The sequence below is a fragment of the Eretmochelys imbricata genome, chromosome 16 (genome assembly GCF_965152235.1).
Source record: "Eretmochelys imbricata isolate rEreImb1 chromosome 16, rEreImb1.hap1, whole genome shotgun sequence".
NCBI lineage: Eukaryota > Metazoa > Chordata > Testudines > Cheloniidae > Eretmochelys > Eretmochelys imbricata.
This window is the reverse complement of record NC_135587.1, coordinates 21159072-21175358: the sequence shown is the minus strand read 5'-3', so window position 1 is coordinate 21175358 and position 16287 is coordinate 21159072. Positions and strand designations below refer to the sequence as shown.

Sequence of the window (16287 nt, the reverse complement as noted above, 5' to 3'; positions counted from 1 at the left end):
CAGTAATGCAAACCCAATAGGAAACAGCACATTTATAAAACCATATAAAAAGCAGAGGCTTTGGGAAGGTTACCCAGGGATGAATCCTTTAAAAAAACCTTGTCTGATATTTACTGAGAAGTGTACATTTAAACCAACTGTACTGCTTTTCTAATAAGCACTGATTTTTTTTATATTGTTACAAGCCTGAAACAAATTGGAAAGTCATTTATTTACTGTAAAATAGGTTTTAATTTTGAACATTAAAAGGAAAATATTCACTTTTAAATCAGAGGTTGAAATATCAATTTCCAATATATACAAGTTAAAGATTAGTAATGGATAAGTGGCAATCCTTAAGAGGCAGTATTTTCTAAATTATTTAAGAAGCCTGAAGCGTTCAGTGTTGTATCTCCAACTGTCCAGAAAAGTTTCCATCCAATTAGCTTGCTAACCAATAACCACAAGAAAAAGTAAAGTGTGAAAGTGCTCCAGAGCGCAAAATATTTTATTTAAGAATTTACAGCATCAAATCTAACACTTCGGAAAGACAGCAGCTCCCAGCTCAGAGGAAGCCTTCTTGAATTAAAAGATATTTGGCAGTCTCTGAAGCCAAGTATCTGAACAGGTTTTTAGTTACAAAAGAAAGCCACACTGACTGCTGCTGACCAAGTCCAGGATTTAGAGCATGGACCACTACCAGAAGGCTACTAATTCCTCCAAGTCATCACATTTTATTTCAAATCATGTATAATCCCTTTGGAAATATACATACGGCTGCCCAGATCTCAAAAGGTAGTATGTATTACCCAGGAAAAAGGGGGGAATTAATTCCACATATACATTATTTCAACTCATGGGCAGAATGCAAGTAACATCAATCAGCTTCCTTGTCAAATCCTAAAGAAAGTATGACCTAATGATTTAATAAATATTTGAAGTTTATTTTCTCTCCTTGTGGGCCATTCAGACTTTTCAATGCATGTGAATGTTACACCTCAATGGTTTTCAGAATTTCCTATACTAAACCTAAAGCTTTTCAAGTCCATCAGTAGAGGTGTAATCCATTTAATTTAGTATGAAATTCAGTTGTTAGTTATTTAAGACCTTAGTTATTTTATTAACGGAAGTTCAAGAGCAGAGCATTAGGAAGAGATTCTGGCACTCAAAAGGAAAATAATTTTTAAACAACTTTCAAGCTGTTACCACCTTAATTATATAGTGCCAGTAGTTTGAGAGAGAAAGCAAGTAACCATATTGCACTTAAGAAGAACACTCACTCAGAAATAGTACAGCATTGACTATTGTACAAAGAGCTTCTTTCAGACTATACAATTTGTTTTACAAGGAGTCTAAAACACAACTACAGACATACTAGATAAAATCCAAATCAGACGAATTTCAGATTTTATTACAGTCACAGTTTTAATTCACTATAGGCCAATTTATTTATTTGGATGAGCTGAGGACCCCCTCCCCTAAAAAAAATATAAGCATGTGAGGCATCTCCCAGATGAGCATCTTAAACCTTCATATATTGGCAAATGCCAGTATTGTTTTATATGCATTACAATTGTGCATGGTCCTGTTAAGGCCATAGAGTTTTCTGTTAAAAGGTGGACATATATGTCCTACATTGGGAGGGAAGTGTCCTTCAGAAATGACCCTGAAACCTAATTTATGTCTTCAAGTCACACTGGTAGGTTTAAAATCAACCGAAGAACTCCTCCCTTTGGTGGCAGTTTACAGTTGGTTTTCACATCAGACAGCAACCACATCCTTCCCCATTCATCCTTCTGCAACCCCAGTAGGAGATTATACCTTTCTAACCAGCTTTTAAGGGAAAATGTATATTTTTTCTAGTTTGGTAATGATTCATGTACATGAGCTACAAGTAGGGAGACCCATGACAAATGATCAGCCAGCATTAAATTACTGTCATGTCAATTTCAAGATTGCAATGATACTACTATGTGCCATAAAATTTGAGTAGTTCTTTGAATGTCCAGAACTAGTGTTCCAAACGTCAAGTCATTATATTCTATTTCAATGTTGGGTATTTTCTCTGTCCAATTCTCCCCAGCCTTGAACTTCCAGTAGTTGCAGGAGACTGAAAAAGATAAAGATTTATAAAAATCAAGCAATTGCTCTTCTCACCTACTAAAAATCCTGCAAAAATCAGGATTCCTTTCAGAACAAAGACTGAATATTTTTTTCTGCTTTGAAAAAAGACAGAAGTTTAATACGCTGGAGGTCTAATCCAATTCCCAGTGATTTACACAGGAGCTGGACTGGTCCACAACCAAATTTAACATCCTAGTGTCAATTAAACATGTCACTACTATCCAAGTAAACTACTTAAATATAAAACCAAAGATTATCAGAGATTCAGCTAGCAAGGCAGATAATGATTTGCTTGTCTGCTGCCATTAAGTATTAAGATGCTAAGCCACATTTCAGAAGTCTGTTGTAACACACCAAGATTGATTCTCCACAGGACAGGTGTGGGGTGTTGCATGTGTAAGCACAAATTCAAAAGTGATGAACAGGCTGGGCTAGGGAACCTGACCCGGTAGTAGTGACAGCCTGCTGCATGGCTACCCCGTGATTCCTGTCCCCTCACAGCAAAGCCTAAAACAAGAGAATATTTCCCATGCCCCACTCCTTTTGACCCTGCATACTTGGTTGGGAGGAGCACATGTAAGGGACTATGGCTTAGCACTTAATAAGATTAAGTTCCACAACATTATGGAGGGCAGGGCAAGCAGAAGAGATAGGGCCAAATGATTTGTAAACTGAAGGGACTAGCACCATAGAAACAATAGGAGAGCTGTAGGTGTGGATCAGAAAGATGAACAAGAGTGAACAGGGGACAGAGGTGGAAAAGAAGAGCATATGCAGAGATGAGACAGAATGAGATTAAGGGCAGAAAAGAAAGCAGAGAGTTTGTCTGTATGTTTGAAACTGGTACATCATGCCACGTCACTTTTTGAAGGCAGATATGAGAAGCAGACATGAAGCAAGAGATTTCACCATCACTATCAGCTATGTCAGAAATATTTTGCTACCTGGCTTTATTTTCAAGATAAAGGAGCCCACACACAGTTTCTCTAGCAACAATGAGGGTTTCACTCACTTGTGCAAATTGAGAAGGGTTGTAGAACTGAACAGTTCCTGCTGGAGGTCCCCCAGAAGGTGGCACACTACGGAGAGGCTAGAAAGCAGATTACATTCCATTAATTCTACGTATTATCTCTCCCAAGTTTTGTTTGCTTACTAGTAGAAAGAAGATATTATAGGCATTGCTACTCTAAAGTAGGTACAGAGCAGCAGATTGCAACACATGGGTGCAAAATGTGTCAGCACTTTTTGCAACTCTTTATTATTATTATTATTACTACTATTTGCTTAATCTGTAGGCATTGGCAAAATAATATCACATGCATGAACTGTAAACAGCTCTGAAAATCCAAGCATGCAAAAACGAAAGTAACAAGACACCAGTGCAGCTTTACTGAATTAGTACCCTGTGGTTTTGTTAGTAGAGCTTAGGCCTCCCCCAAAAATAAAATGTTCCATCTGTGAGAACTGTTGTGCTTTATTGTACGTACAGAAAAGTTTTATGATGTCAGCTCTTTACAGTGCACTGAAACGTAACAGCAGAGATGAAGCATTCCTTTAATTCCTACAGGGGTTGTTTACAGATTAAACGGGCAAGGTTATCATTATTGAGTGCAGAGTATTGCAGCATATTAAGTGTTTTTGCTTGTTTGTTTTTAATTTAAGGCAACTGACTACTTTGGCTCTCTCATTAATGTAAGGACAGAGTTGAGCAGAATTACCAAGTGAATTACTTAAGAACATAAAAATAAAGCAAGCATGCCTAGATTACGTGCTTTTTGATAAATGTAATGGTGAAATTTTGAAGACCCTGTTTAAGTGTTAAAAGGAACACTGCATCATACGTTATTTTTAATATTAATTCCTTGAAATGGAGGAGGGGGGAAATGACTTAAAGTAGCATTAGTAAGAAACTGAGCAAATGCAAAATAAAGGGGGAAAAAGCCAATGTAAGTGAAAATGGCCAGCCACATGTACCTGATTAAAATGCTGGCTTACTTCACGTGATAATGAACTCATTGAACTAGAGCGCGAAAGCTACAAAACAGCAAGAACACACACATACAAAAAACAAATAAAAATGTCGTCATGCATGTCACTGCCCCAAGCAGTTTTCAGTCATTTTATTTCATTAAAAATGAAGTTTCACTCTGTGAAAGGTTTAAACCAATTTTGAATTAAAAAAAAATGAAGAGCAAGAAGTTAGTTTAAAATCAAAAGGTTTGGTTTTTTTTTTTAGAAAGCACAAAATTATAGATAAAGAACACATTTAGTAGGAAAAAAGGTGACCTGGCATATAGCGATCTATTCTCCTCTTTGTGTGTCAAGCATTTAATATTAGTGAAATTAAATGCATGAACAGAGGCAAGACCCCAAAGAACTGTTACTGATACTTTGTTCTGAAAAGACATTTTAAAATCCTGTTCAAACAGAACAAGGTGCTCTTACAGCAATGAAATTAAGACATTTAGCTTGTACTTTGCTTATGGAATTGAGGGGCTCTTTCATTTAGATTTTTAGAGGCAGTAACTAAGTTTCCATCTTGGCTAGTCATCAGCAGTTGAATCAGTTACTTGCTGTTTTAGATTATGCAGGTTAAAACTATTACAGCCTGATGGTTAAAATACGCTGCACAGAGGCAATAGCTGACCCACTCTGAAGCAAGCCTTACCTCTCCTGAATGGGAGCCATCTGGATTGGACCCAGGGAGTTCAGAACCAGGTGGAAGCATTGTAGAGTTTAAATACTAAAAAAAAGGAAAAAAAAAGTAACCCTATTCATTTTCAATATCTTAAGTCAGCGAGACCAAATTTAGATTTCCAATGGGATTCTGTATTGCTTTATGCTTGTACTAACACTTCGGAAGCAACCATAATAGAATACACTGAGATATAACGAACTTGATAAGGCTAACACTGCTGAGCAGGCTGCCATATTCTGCATGACCTGAAGCTTTTGGGTGTCCTTCAAGCATAGCTCTGAGAAGAGCCATTTTTACTAAACCATCCGGGATTGAGTCAGCTGAGTACACGGAGGTTCAATGGCACTATTGCAGGGAAAGAATGAGTAGTTAGGAGGTCTAATTAGTACTCATTTGTACTATGGTAGCACCCAGATAACCCAAGTTAGACTGAGCCCCCATTGTGCTACTGCCAGAGAGTCTCTGCTCCAAAGAACTCACAATGTAAATATCTGAAATCTACATCTTAAATATGTGGCAGATATGGAGGTGTGCAGAAGAGACAGGGTATTCTATTAATAGGTCATTGGTATTACAAAATTCTACATTTTGGGAGGAAGTCATAAGACCAAAGAATTCCTGCCCGTGTATTGACTGATATTTCAATAACGTAAATGTGGCTTGACTACACAACGTAGTTATGAGTAATAGGAACAATAAAGTAAATAGTACTGAAGCACGGAAAAGGTACTTCATCTCCACAGAGGGAGTAGATCATGTCACTCTCAGGCTATAAGTTACCAATGACATATAGAGTGACTACTGACATATTATATACACTAAGAAAAATAATTAAGGGGTCCTAATCCTATAGGTGCCCTGCATGTGGACCCATAACTGAGCGCCTACAAAACTGGGGCCCAGGCAAAAGGTTTCCATCTTCCTTCTTCCCCTGTGTTTTCTCTTCTGTCTCCTTTTCCTAGTTTTTTCCCTTCTTTCACTAGGGATTATTTATGTACAGGTAGAACATGCCTTTTAGGTTATGCCACTAGGAAATGGCAACCATAATACTTAGTTTTTTCAATAAATGTTATAATTGGATACGAATGGTGGTTTGCATTTTTACTAACCTACCTGTGGCTCTGTAGTAACATCAGCGCTGACTTGATTTGCAGAGAATGTCTGTTCTCGTGCCCCGCTCCCTTCCATAGGTTGCTGTTCCTCAGGAACTACAGAAGAAACAGGTTTTAACCAAAAATGAACACTGTATCAGACCTTACAGATATATGAGGAACAGAATCAACAGCAGAACCAGGTTTTCAGAGTAGCAAACTGCAATCAGCGAATGAGCTGAATTAAAAATCTCATTTGAAAAGTTACACTGGTTTGATTATATTCAAGGAAAAATATATTAGATCTATTTCTATTATTTCTTCCATCTCCCCTCAAAGATGGTGGGAAGTCTTGTTCAATGGATGAGCGCACAGCTAATTATATTACTATAGTTAGCCATATGCAATACAAGCATATACATTTTATATAGGAAACCTTGGAGCAACACAGTAAACAGAGGATCTATAGCAAGCAAATATGCTGGTAAGGCCCAGAAAAAGTGATTCTGGGACAGAAAACAGCAGGTGAGAAAGAAACGAGAACTGACGCCAAGCACTTAGCAAATATGAATAAGGGTTGATGAATTATGTCACCTTGCACAGTTCAAATTTTGGGGGAAACAAAAGCACTATTTGTCTAGCAAAGAACATACATTGCTTAATCAGATTGCTTTATGAGGTGCTCTTTGTGGGTTCTAGTAAAAACTCCCATTTCCTGTTAAATAAAAATAGAGTTACTATATAGCATCAATGTTTAAAAGTGTCATGTGGTTTGGAGAACAGGTGCTGGACTCACTCAGATTTGTTGTTCTGAGATCCTAGCTGCCCAAGGCAGCTAAGACATAACCCCTCTTAGTACACGTTTTCTAGAAGACGAAGTTTGTGAAGTGCAGAGCTGTAGCTGTTTTTGCCCAGTTGCCATCTCCAGGCTAACATGGCATTCAATGCCTTTTAAAGTTGTTTTAAAGTTTAGACCAATAGTAACAGGAGTTAACATTTTTTGGCACTTGTGATACATGTAATGGATAAGCATCCGTTAAGAGGTCTGCTACTTGCAGTTTATCTGCATTGGGTTTACACACCTGAGTTTGGAACAAACAAGTTTGCAGGGATAGGCATTGGTGCCAAGGGGGCAAAGAGGTCTGATGGGGCAGGAACAGCACCACTGCATTTTGCTCCACTTGGATTTAGAATGTCAACGTAACGAGCTCTGGTTCCTGCTGAAACAGGACAACAAACATATGGAAATAAGTCAGCTTGAAGACAGAACAGGTCTTCTGGTTAAAACATCATTCAGGATCAGAAAAAAGTAGGCCCAAGGATCAAGATGGTAAACACTGAATCACAGCATGTGGTGTTGGCAGCAATCACAATTGTGATGCTAATTTACCCAGCAAGGCCAATCTTGCCCACAACTCCATGACATGGCAAGCTGTCCAGTGCTCATCAAAGAAGCCACCTCCAAAAGGGGTGGCAACTTTGCCTTAGGGTTCTTCACAACAGGGACAATCTTAAGCCTTCCCCTCTATCCTGGGGACTGCCATTCACAACCGTGCGGTTACCTGCTTTTCTGGAAAACATGTTGACACCAGGTGGACCCCCGGGCCCAGGTGGAGCAGTCTGAGGAACTTTAGGAACCCCGGCTGGAGGTGGTGGCAGTGGCTTGCTCTGGAAGCAAAAACCAGTATTAGCCTTTGAATGGCATTTTTAAAACAGACATTTCTCTTTGCTGTTTTCCTTAACCATTCCATCACACATGTAATTGGACACATTCCCCACCCTCCCCAGTCTAGCTCAGTATTTCTCAACCTTTTCAGGCAGGCAACCCCTTATGTGAAATCAAACATTTTCAGAATCTCCTCACATTGACCACAAGCATTAAAAAAAGTAACAGCAGCAATATTTGACCTTAAAGAATAAGGGTGTGCAGAAAATGTGATGCCTTGTGACACCTCCTCCTGCCCCCGCCAGGATCATGACTCTCTGAGTGAGAAAAAGCGGTCTGAGTGGTGTCAACTCTCGAAGGCCATAGTCTACTTTCAGTTACGCTGGTGTAAATCAGGATAAGTCCCCTTAAGAAACATCACAGCACTCATTGGATTCACACCAGTAACTGAGGGCAGAAACAGCCCCAGAAAACATATCACTCACTCTGATTTATGTAAATATTTACCAGTTGCAGTTCATGTCATACTACATTTTAACCAAAGTAGCCAGCAAAGATGGCTTTTAAGAGCCACTATTTGGAAGTCCCATTATCTGACACTTATCCACTCAGGCAAAGGAAAAAGAGAAACTCCTCAGCATTTTACCTCCTCTTCTGGCTCGTCTAAATTAACCCAGCGCTGTTTCTTTTCATCCCAAACAATCTATGAAGAAATCACAGTTCAAGATTAAGAGTGCAAATAGGTAACAAGGCAAGTAAGCAGCAAATCATTTATAATATTAATTTTGAAAGCCATTTTCAGAATTAGGCATTTTGAAAAACTTAATGTATAAAGTTTTGTTTGGCCGCAAGAAAAAAAAAATCCATACTCTATGGACTAGAAACAGTTTGAGCAAATTAACGTGTGTGTTGTGTGCTGCAGTTTAGGGCCCTTACTGATTTGTTCTTATCATCTGGAAGGTGAGCTTCATTCTTTCCTTTTCCCATCAGCCAGCGAAACCAATTTGCACCACTCTAAAAATAAATACAAGGCTTTTTAGTGTATTCCTCTAAGAATCTGCTGATAGCAGATTTAAAAATCTAACTTCATACAATTCCATTTCAATTAGTCCTTCATATAAACTGTATTCCAAGACAGTTTAAATGATAATCAATAGAGAAAAATTAAGGCTCATATGGAAAGGAGAAAGATGCTAGTAGTTGAAATTTGAAATCATGAATTTCAGTGAGGCAGAGAGATACAAGATGCCTGAGCCAGATGTAAGAAGCTGCAGAGGAGAAAGCTCTTCTCAGCTGAGACAGGTGTATGGCAGGCCAAGAGGTCAGTGCTAACTGAGCAGAATGGAGTAGGAAATGGGGAGTCAGACAAGTTCTGAGAGATTGGCTGAAGTCAGAGAAGGCAATTTTGAACTGGCTCCTGAAGAGAATGAGAAGCCAACTGCAATGTGTGTCATTGCTTCAGTTCATGTAACTTTAGTGCATGCTGGAAAGCCATGTAGCAGCATTTTGCACATGCTGGAGCCTGGGGCCTGCGCTGAACGTGTAGATTGAGGCTGCAATAGTCAAGACAAAATGTTCATCTGATGATTCAGGTAGGCAGCCTCTCCCCATTTTAGCACCATGATTTACCATAGGTGCCATTAATCATTGCTACTTGTAACTAGATACCCATTTTAATTTACCTTTCTCGCTGCTGGCTCCTTCTTGATCTCTTTGTTGGTCTCTTTCCCTTCAGGAATGGATGGAGGAGGAGGAGAGGGCTGCTTTGCTGCAGAGTTGCATCTTTCTCGTCCTATAGAATGGGTGGAGGATTCTGAGGTGGTCCGAGATCTTCGCCCATAGCCCTGTATTACAAATATACAGGGATTTTAAACCATTTTACTACTAACCCAGAGGGATTATATTTTATTTTGCTTAAGAAATTCCTTCTTTTGAAATGTCAGTAATAACAGAGATGTAAAGTCATTAGAAGTGGGTGAAATGTAGATAGGAATGACGATATAGTGAAAAACAGCCTGGTCATGGCATACCATATGTGCTGAAGACTGAGAGGTGGATCTGGATCTTCGTCCCGGTGCCTGGTTAGATACAAAGCCAGCACATGCTTAATAAGCAAGCAATTAAACAAACTGTAGACAGTACAGACCCCTTCATTTCCAATTTTAATTACACATTCCCAAACAAAATGCAAGCCATTTGAATTAGTTGTTGAGGCACATCTTTACCCTCTGGTTTAGGTACAGAGGCAGAGAAAGCTGAAACCTAACTATGCTTTCACAGTAGCGTGTCTAATCTATTGAAGAGGTAATCGTGTCAGGGCATCCCACTGAACACACTCATTAAACAGCTATCACCATTGAGAGAGGCTGTAAAAAAATTTAAAGGTGACTGATGTTTGCTACATTGTCTGTATGTGATCTTTAAATTATTTTTTAAAATCTTTTTAAAGCAACTTTGGTATTAAAAATACCAGAATTTAGATTTGTACATTTATTTATTTAATAAGCGGTTAACATCACTTCATCCATTGGCAGTACCCAAATGTGTCCCTATTAAGCAAAATTAACGTTAATTCTGTTTCAATTAAGCAACTGTTATCTCATGAGGCTAAATCAGTTCCCTAGGAGATGTCCAACTTAAGTGACTTAACGCTGAAAATACTTGCTGTACAGTAAAACAGATGTTTGTGGCTAGGTTTCGAACACTTATGTACAATTTGGATAGCGCCACCAATTGTTCAGGGCAGGACGCCTTAAGTGCAAATCAATACTGCCTTTTAAAAGCAGTCAGCAGACTTGCTCACTAGGATCTGCTTTTCTCTCCCACTGATGTAGCTGGGTCGGCATATGAACATTTTAAATCCAACAGGTCTGATTTTCTACTTCCATGAGAATTTTAAAATAGTAGGTCTCATGTTTCTCCTGGATTGTTTTTCTTCTGCAAGAAAAGACTGGATTGGTGCTGAGGTGCACTTAGTATTTGAGAGTGCCACTGAATAACGAGTTCCATATTTGCATAGTGCGATTTGGAGAAAGCACTAAGGATGTATGATATAAAAATACCATGTTTGCCATTTTTCCATAGAAATCCTCCTCTCTTTGTTCAGGGAAAGTTTTTTGAATTGGAGATTCCTGGGGAATTCTCTGCATTGCTTGAAAAAGAAGAAGAACAGAGTAAGTTAGTAAATTTCAATGTTTTTCAACACATAATAGATGTCTAAGCAGTTGCATAAGAACTGTGATAAACTTTACCCAACTTCTCATTGGTTAGTGATTCTAATGCTGATACTAGATTCTAGAGAACGTGATGCTTTAAAGAATTAACGTTAAATTTCAGGGCTTGCATAAACTGCATTTGATGTCTTTTTTTTTTTTTTTTTTTTTTAAAGTTTATTCATGTGTATTTAGTTTCCTAAAAAGGAGGGTCAGAAACGGCTAAGTGAGGCATTCCTTAGGATGGTGCTGTGCGAGATTCTTTGCACAGCTCTGGTCAGTGGAAATCAGCCTTCACATACAGCATCTCCTACTATTTAAATTCTATGATTCCCACAGTTCTAAACATTCACTTTCAGCCTGAGGTGAAGACCTTCCTCCAATTCCAATCATGAGCATTTCCAACAGAAACTGCCCATATGACGACATTAGGTAGTGGTTTTGTGATAGACAGGTGTCCAGTAGGGAACAGGCGGTGACTCACTTACTTACACGGATTTATGTCAAACCTTAAGTCAAACCTGATATGCAATGCCAGCAGTACTCAACTCTTCTCAGTGAGATTCTTTGCTTTCTTTCAAGTTTTCACTCTACACTCAGTTACCCAAGATTTACTTCACAATTTTAATTATTGAAACAAGCTGCTGTGCACTCAATCTCCAAAAAGACTTCAGTGCCCTTAAGGGCAGGGAAGACATTTATTCAGAGCACAAACCTGTTTCCTGGTTTAACTGCTCTTCTGGCCGTGGTTCTGCTGCTTGCGGAGGTGGTCCTCCCGGTGGCATTGTAGATCCCAGGTACAGTGAAGACTGTTCAGCTCCATATTGATTTGGAAAGCCTGGTGGTGCAAAGCCAGACCCTGGCCCAATAGAGGGAGGGGCTACAGGATAGAAAGGAACACCAACAGTTTCTTGCTGAATAGGAGGAGTCACAGCTGCTGATTCCTCAAGGATAGTCTGAGGGGCTGCAGAACAAAATTTAAGAAAATTACTAGTAATAAAAAAAGAGAGACATGGTCTAAGCACTGGACTGAGGAGCCAGGATCCAATTCTCACAACCTCATCTGTAAAACACAGAATACGTGTCTACTTTACAGGGATGCATTTTACTGTGAAGGAGTTATTGCAGTTCATGGGCAGTAAGTCTTTTTTAGTCTGTATTTGTGTATTTGACAAATGTTAAGCAAGTCACCATACCAGGAGACCTCTCTCTGAGGAGGATCTAATACCTCCACATGGATAAGCTCATGGAATGCCTACTTGGGAGAACAGGCCTCAATATTCCCATTGTTGCTGCCTGGCATTTTTTACGTCCTTCGTTCTCACACTTGCTTCTGTGGCAGTAGTGAAGCAGCAATAGGATATGAAGCAGCCGACGTACAAAACGAAACATGTCATTCAAAAACAATGACAACCGTTTAAAAAAAACCAGTAAACTCCTTTGAAGTCAAAAGGGGACTGTTAAACACTCCCAGTTATGTTTCAAATATCATCTCCTATTTCTGTCCCCATTACAAATAAGACATGAGCCCTATGCCTTTATGGGGTTTCTATATAAACTGTACAATCTTTACATCCATTAATATACAATAAAAAGTTAACTGGCAATTATGTAAGGAAGTGTTATTCTTACTTCCAATGCTGCATCAATCAATCTCCAAAAGAGCCAATTTATAACTAAAATGATATAGCTTAGAAATTAAATCCCATTAGTTTTACTTTTAAATGATTTCTCTATTTTGTAGTCCACTGTATTGGTTCTTCCCCTTGACACACATGGAGAACAATGTGAAATACTAACCTGAAGGCATTAGCTGCACACCTTGCATGGGGTGCACCGTATTAGGTAACAAGGATGCCAACAATGGGTTTTCAGTAGCAGGCCCCATTTCCTGTCCAGATCCTGTTCCATCACACTGACTGATATGGTCTAATTCAGAGCTTGGTGTGCTACAGGCATACTGCTGAGGGGTGGATCTATCTGCATTGTAAGCTATCGTACCATCCTGTCGTTAGGAGAAAACAAAAGCCTATTAACCACCATAAGATGTTAAATTCATAACCCAGGAAGAGCTTAACAAGGAAAGTCTTCTAAATAAAAAAAGATCATTTGTTAGTTTCTTGAAGGTGAGGAAGGGAAAACTTTGCAACTAGATTTTCCATTCACAACTTTCTCAGGTAAAAAATAAGCAAAGGGTCACTGTTAGATCAAGTTCAGCCCCCCAAAAAGATGCTTTAAAAAAAAAAAAAAAACACAAACACACAAGCTTTTGCAAAAGCAAAGGCAAGTTTAAGAAAAGTTTTTCAGGTTTTATAAAAAAATACTAATAGAATCAGTGTTTTAAAATCAGCATACCTCCCTCTTGCAGTGTTTGTAACTTAGTTACTACAATCAATACTTACATGCTCACCTTTCTTCTAACAAGTGCATCTCTGCTTGCTCCTATTAAAGCCTTGGAGCTTTACAGTTTTCCTTGCACAAGGATGCATAAAGAAGTCTATTCCACACACACATAGGGCCATCCTTAGGATTTATGGGGCCCTATGCATTATTATTAAACTGGTGCCCCTATTCCTGACGGCAGCCCGGGCTCACATGTGTATTTTAGATAAGGATGGTCTTTTGAAGGATTTATTTAAAAAACAACTATGAAGATCCAAGTATTTAAGGTTAAAGATGAATACTCAGATTGTACATCTAAAAATCTATGCAAGGACTTTTTGAGAGATGCGATTTTATAATCTTCAGCAAAACACTCATGAAATATTTTTAAAGAAAATTTTAAACTAAGGTCCTGTAGGACAACGTGTTCTGAGTAAATATTACAGTAATACACAACTGTTTTTGCCAGTAAATTCAGAAACTGACAGTATATAGCTGGGGGTTAGCACAGGGGTGGGCAAACTTTTTGGCCCAAGGGCCACATCAGAGTTGCAAAACTGTATGGTGGGCCGGGTATGGAAGGCTGTGCCTCCCCGAACACCCTGGCCCCTGCCCCTTCCCACTTCCCACCCGCTGACTGCCCCCCCTCAGAACCCTCAACCCATCCAACCCCCGCGCTGCTCCTTGTCCCCTGACCGCCCCCTCCACGGATCCCCTGCCCCTAACCACCCCCCAGGACCTATCCACCATCCAACCACCCCCCCCACCCCCAGCTCCCCGTCCCCTGACTGCCCCGACCCTTATCCATACCCCCGCCCCCAGACAGGCCCCCCCCGGACTCCCACGCCTATCCAACCGCCCCCTGCTCCCTGTCCCCTGACTGCCCCGACCCCTATCTACACCCCCACCCCTACCTGCCCCTCCGGGACCTCACCTTCGCTCCACCCAACCACTCCCTGTCCCCTGACTGCCTCTGGGACTCCCTGCCCCTTATCTAACCTCCTCCCCCGCCCCCTTACCATGCTGCTCAGAGCAGCAGCAGCAGCTCACAGCCCTGCCACCCGCAGCAGGAGCATCGGGCCAGAGCGCTGGCAGCACGGCAAGCTGAGGCTGCTGGGGAGAGGGGACAGCAGAGGAGGGGTGAGCCTCCCCGGCCAGGAGTTCAGGGGCCAGGCAGGACGGTCCTGCGGGCCGGATGTGGCACTCAGGCCGTAGTTTGCCCACCTCTGGGTTAACAAATGCCTGTTAAATGGCTTCATTACCACTTGAATGGCTCTTTTAACAGTTTCAGTGTTGTGCTAATAGGTCTGGCAGGCTGTAAGGCTTTTTTTACTTTCAAGTACCAGATCTCCTCCGGAGGAAGACTCACCAGGCTGCAGCAGCTGGCTGTAAGAGCCTGCTGCAAGGATCAGAACAGGGATAGGAAAAGGCGGGCGGGTGGACACTAAGACCCAGGGGTGCCCCAAATGTTCGGGTGCCCCACACAGCCGTATGCTTGCGTATGCCTAAGGATGGCCCTGCACACACACACACCATCTTTCAACTATTTTACACTGAAAACTGGGGCACCCACAAGACTGCACATCAACCTGATTTAAGTGGTATGCAACCGGGTAGCTTTAATATGTAAGAAATCAGAATTTTCTAATTCCCATCTATTATTAGACAAGAACAAGTGCACCACAAAAGCATTTTATGAAAAAGATCTTAAGTAAAAATCTTAGCATGGAACCCTTTAATTTTGGAAAGCAGATTTTATACCTTGATCTGTCCATCCAAGTGCCGAAGTCGTACCAACCATGAAGGTTCAATAAATAATTCCTGCTCTGGTTTCTCTTTAATCTGTGGGTCGAACAGGCGCAACTGAGATGATATCTATCAAAGGAAGCATTATAAAAACAAACAAAATTGGTAAAGAGGTAAATAAAATGGAAATTTTAGAGATTTCTAAGCTATCATTCATGAACCAAAATGTATCAAGCCATGAGTGCTTAATTCTGAAAAGTACTCATCTCTATAGTACCTGAATAAGTTGGCCGATAAGCACAGGCGAATAATAGTAGGGATTTTTAAGAACGGTTTTGGAAATCACTTCACAATAATGAAACGCTTGTGCAGCAAGTCCCATCTCAGCTAGTCGGCAAGCATAGATGAATTTGAAAACCTGTAGAATGAAAGAAGGTAAAGTTATACTGCATGGCCAAATCATTTCTAAAGGTATTGCAGGGCAGTTTGCTACTCCAGCCGCAAACTGAAGTACCCCATTATCACATGTATTCTAGATTTAAAAATGAATACGAGTCAAAAAGCTTTCAAAGTGTTCCTCCACTCAAGTTCTACAAGAGGGGAGTCAGATTGTATACAACAGGTACAAACAAATCCTGCCTGATTTCTTCTTTGAATTTTAAATTCAGTCACTATCTTTAATTTAGGTTCTGGTAGTCTGGAATTCACAATATTTGCTCTTGGGGAAAATCAGATTTAGTGGTTAGCATCAGGAAAATCCTAGAACTACACAGTGCAATGATCCAGGTCATAAATGTAGAATTAAATATTTAAAAGATCTACATTTATTTGGATGGCAAACAGAAAACAAAGATCCAGAATTATGGGGTGATTTTTTAAATGTTTAAATCATTCCTGAGTTTAACTTTTGTTTACACTAGAAAATTACCTTGCATTATTTTCATCATCAGGAGTCTTTTGGGAGCAGGTTTTTGGGAGGGAGGGAGACAGAGACCAGGCCCTTCAAGTACTTGAGTATGCAACGAAAGTGAACACCACTCCATTCAAAAAAAGGATAAAGAGCACTTCATACAAAACCTGTGATACGACATTAAAAAAAACAGAACCGCTACTAGCCTGGAAATTGGGTAAACAGCAGGGCTGCGTTCCCAGTGACTGTGCATATTCATAGGATTCCGTTCTTTGAATGGCTTCATTGGTGGCAAACTTTAAAAATGGCAAGCTGAGAGAAAAGTGGAAAAACAAATTAATTTTGACATATTACTTCTAATTTAGATCATGTAATGTTACTGGCACATAAAAAGTTAGTCACATGATATTACTGAGTATAAAGCATCAGATCAAGAAACTTCCATGCTTCAGAAATAAGCAGCTAGGTCCTAAACAACT

General features: G+C 40.0%; 1 protein-coding gene across 5 annotated transcripts in view; it reads right to left on the bottom strand.

Annotated features, from left to right (window-relative positions):
- Positions 1-453: 453 nt before the first annotated feature.
- The window catches only part of SEC16A (SEC16 homolog A, endoplasmic reticulum export factor), a 40557-nt gene continuing 24723 nt past the window's right edge, over positions 454-16287 (bottom strand). For 2 of the 5 annotated variants that reach the window (XM_077836276.1, XM_077836280.1), the window contains 17 exons: positions 16015-16120; positions 15176-15316; positions 14914-15027; positions 12571-12775; positions 11486-11734; positions 10621-10709; positions 9589-9636; positions 9241-9402; positions 8495-8572; positions 8205-8261; positions 7455-7560; positions 6975-7112; positions 5915-6009; positions 4772-4846; positions 4078-4137; positions 3116-3193; positions 454-2089 (listed from right to left, as the gene is read on the bottom strand). In XM_077836276.1, coding sequence (XP_077692402.1) covers positions 2021-2089; positions 3116-3193; positions 4078-4137; positions 4772-4846; positions 5915-6009; positions 6975-7112; positions 7455-7560; positions 8205-8261; positions 8495-8572; positions 9241-9402; positions 9589-9636; positions 10621-10709; positions 11486-11734; positions 12571-12775; positions 14914-15027; positions 15176-15316; positions 16015-16120 — 1870 coding nt within the window. In that variant the 3' untranslated portion in view covers positions 454-2020. The remainder of the gene's footprint in view (positions 2090-3115; positions 3194-4077; positions 4138-4771; positions 4847-5914; positions 6010-6974; positions 7113-7454; positions 7561-8204; positions 8262-8494; positions 8573-9240; positions 9403-9588; positions 9637-10620; positions 10710-11485; positions 11735-12570; positions 12776-14913; positions 15028-15175; positions 15317-16014; positions 16121-16287) is intronic. The other 3 variants (XM_077836277.1, XM_077836279.1, XM_077836278.1) reach the window with 3 other exon arrangements.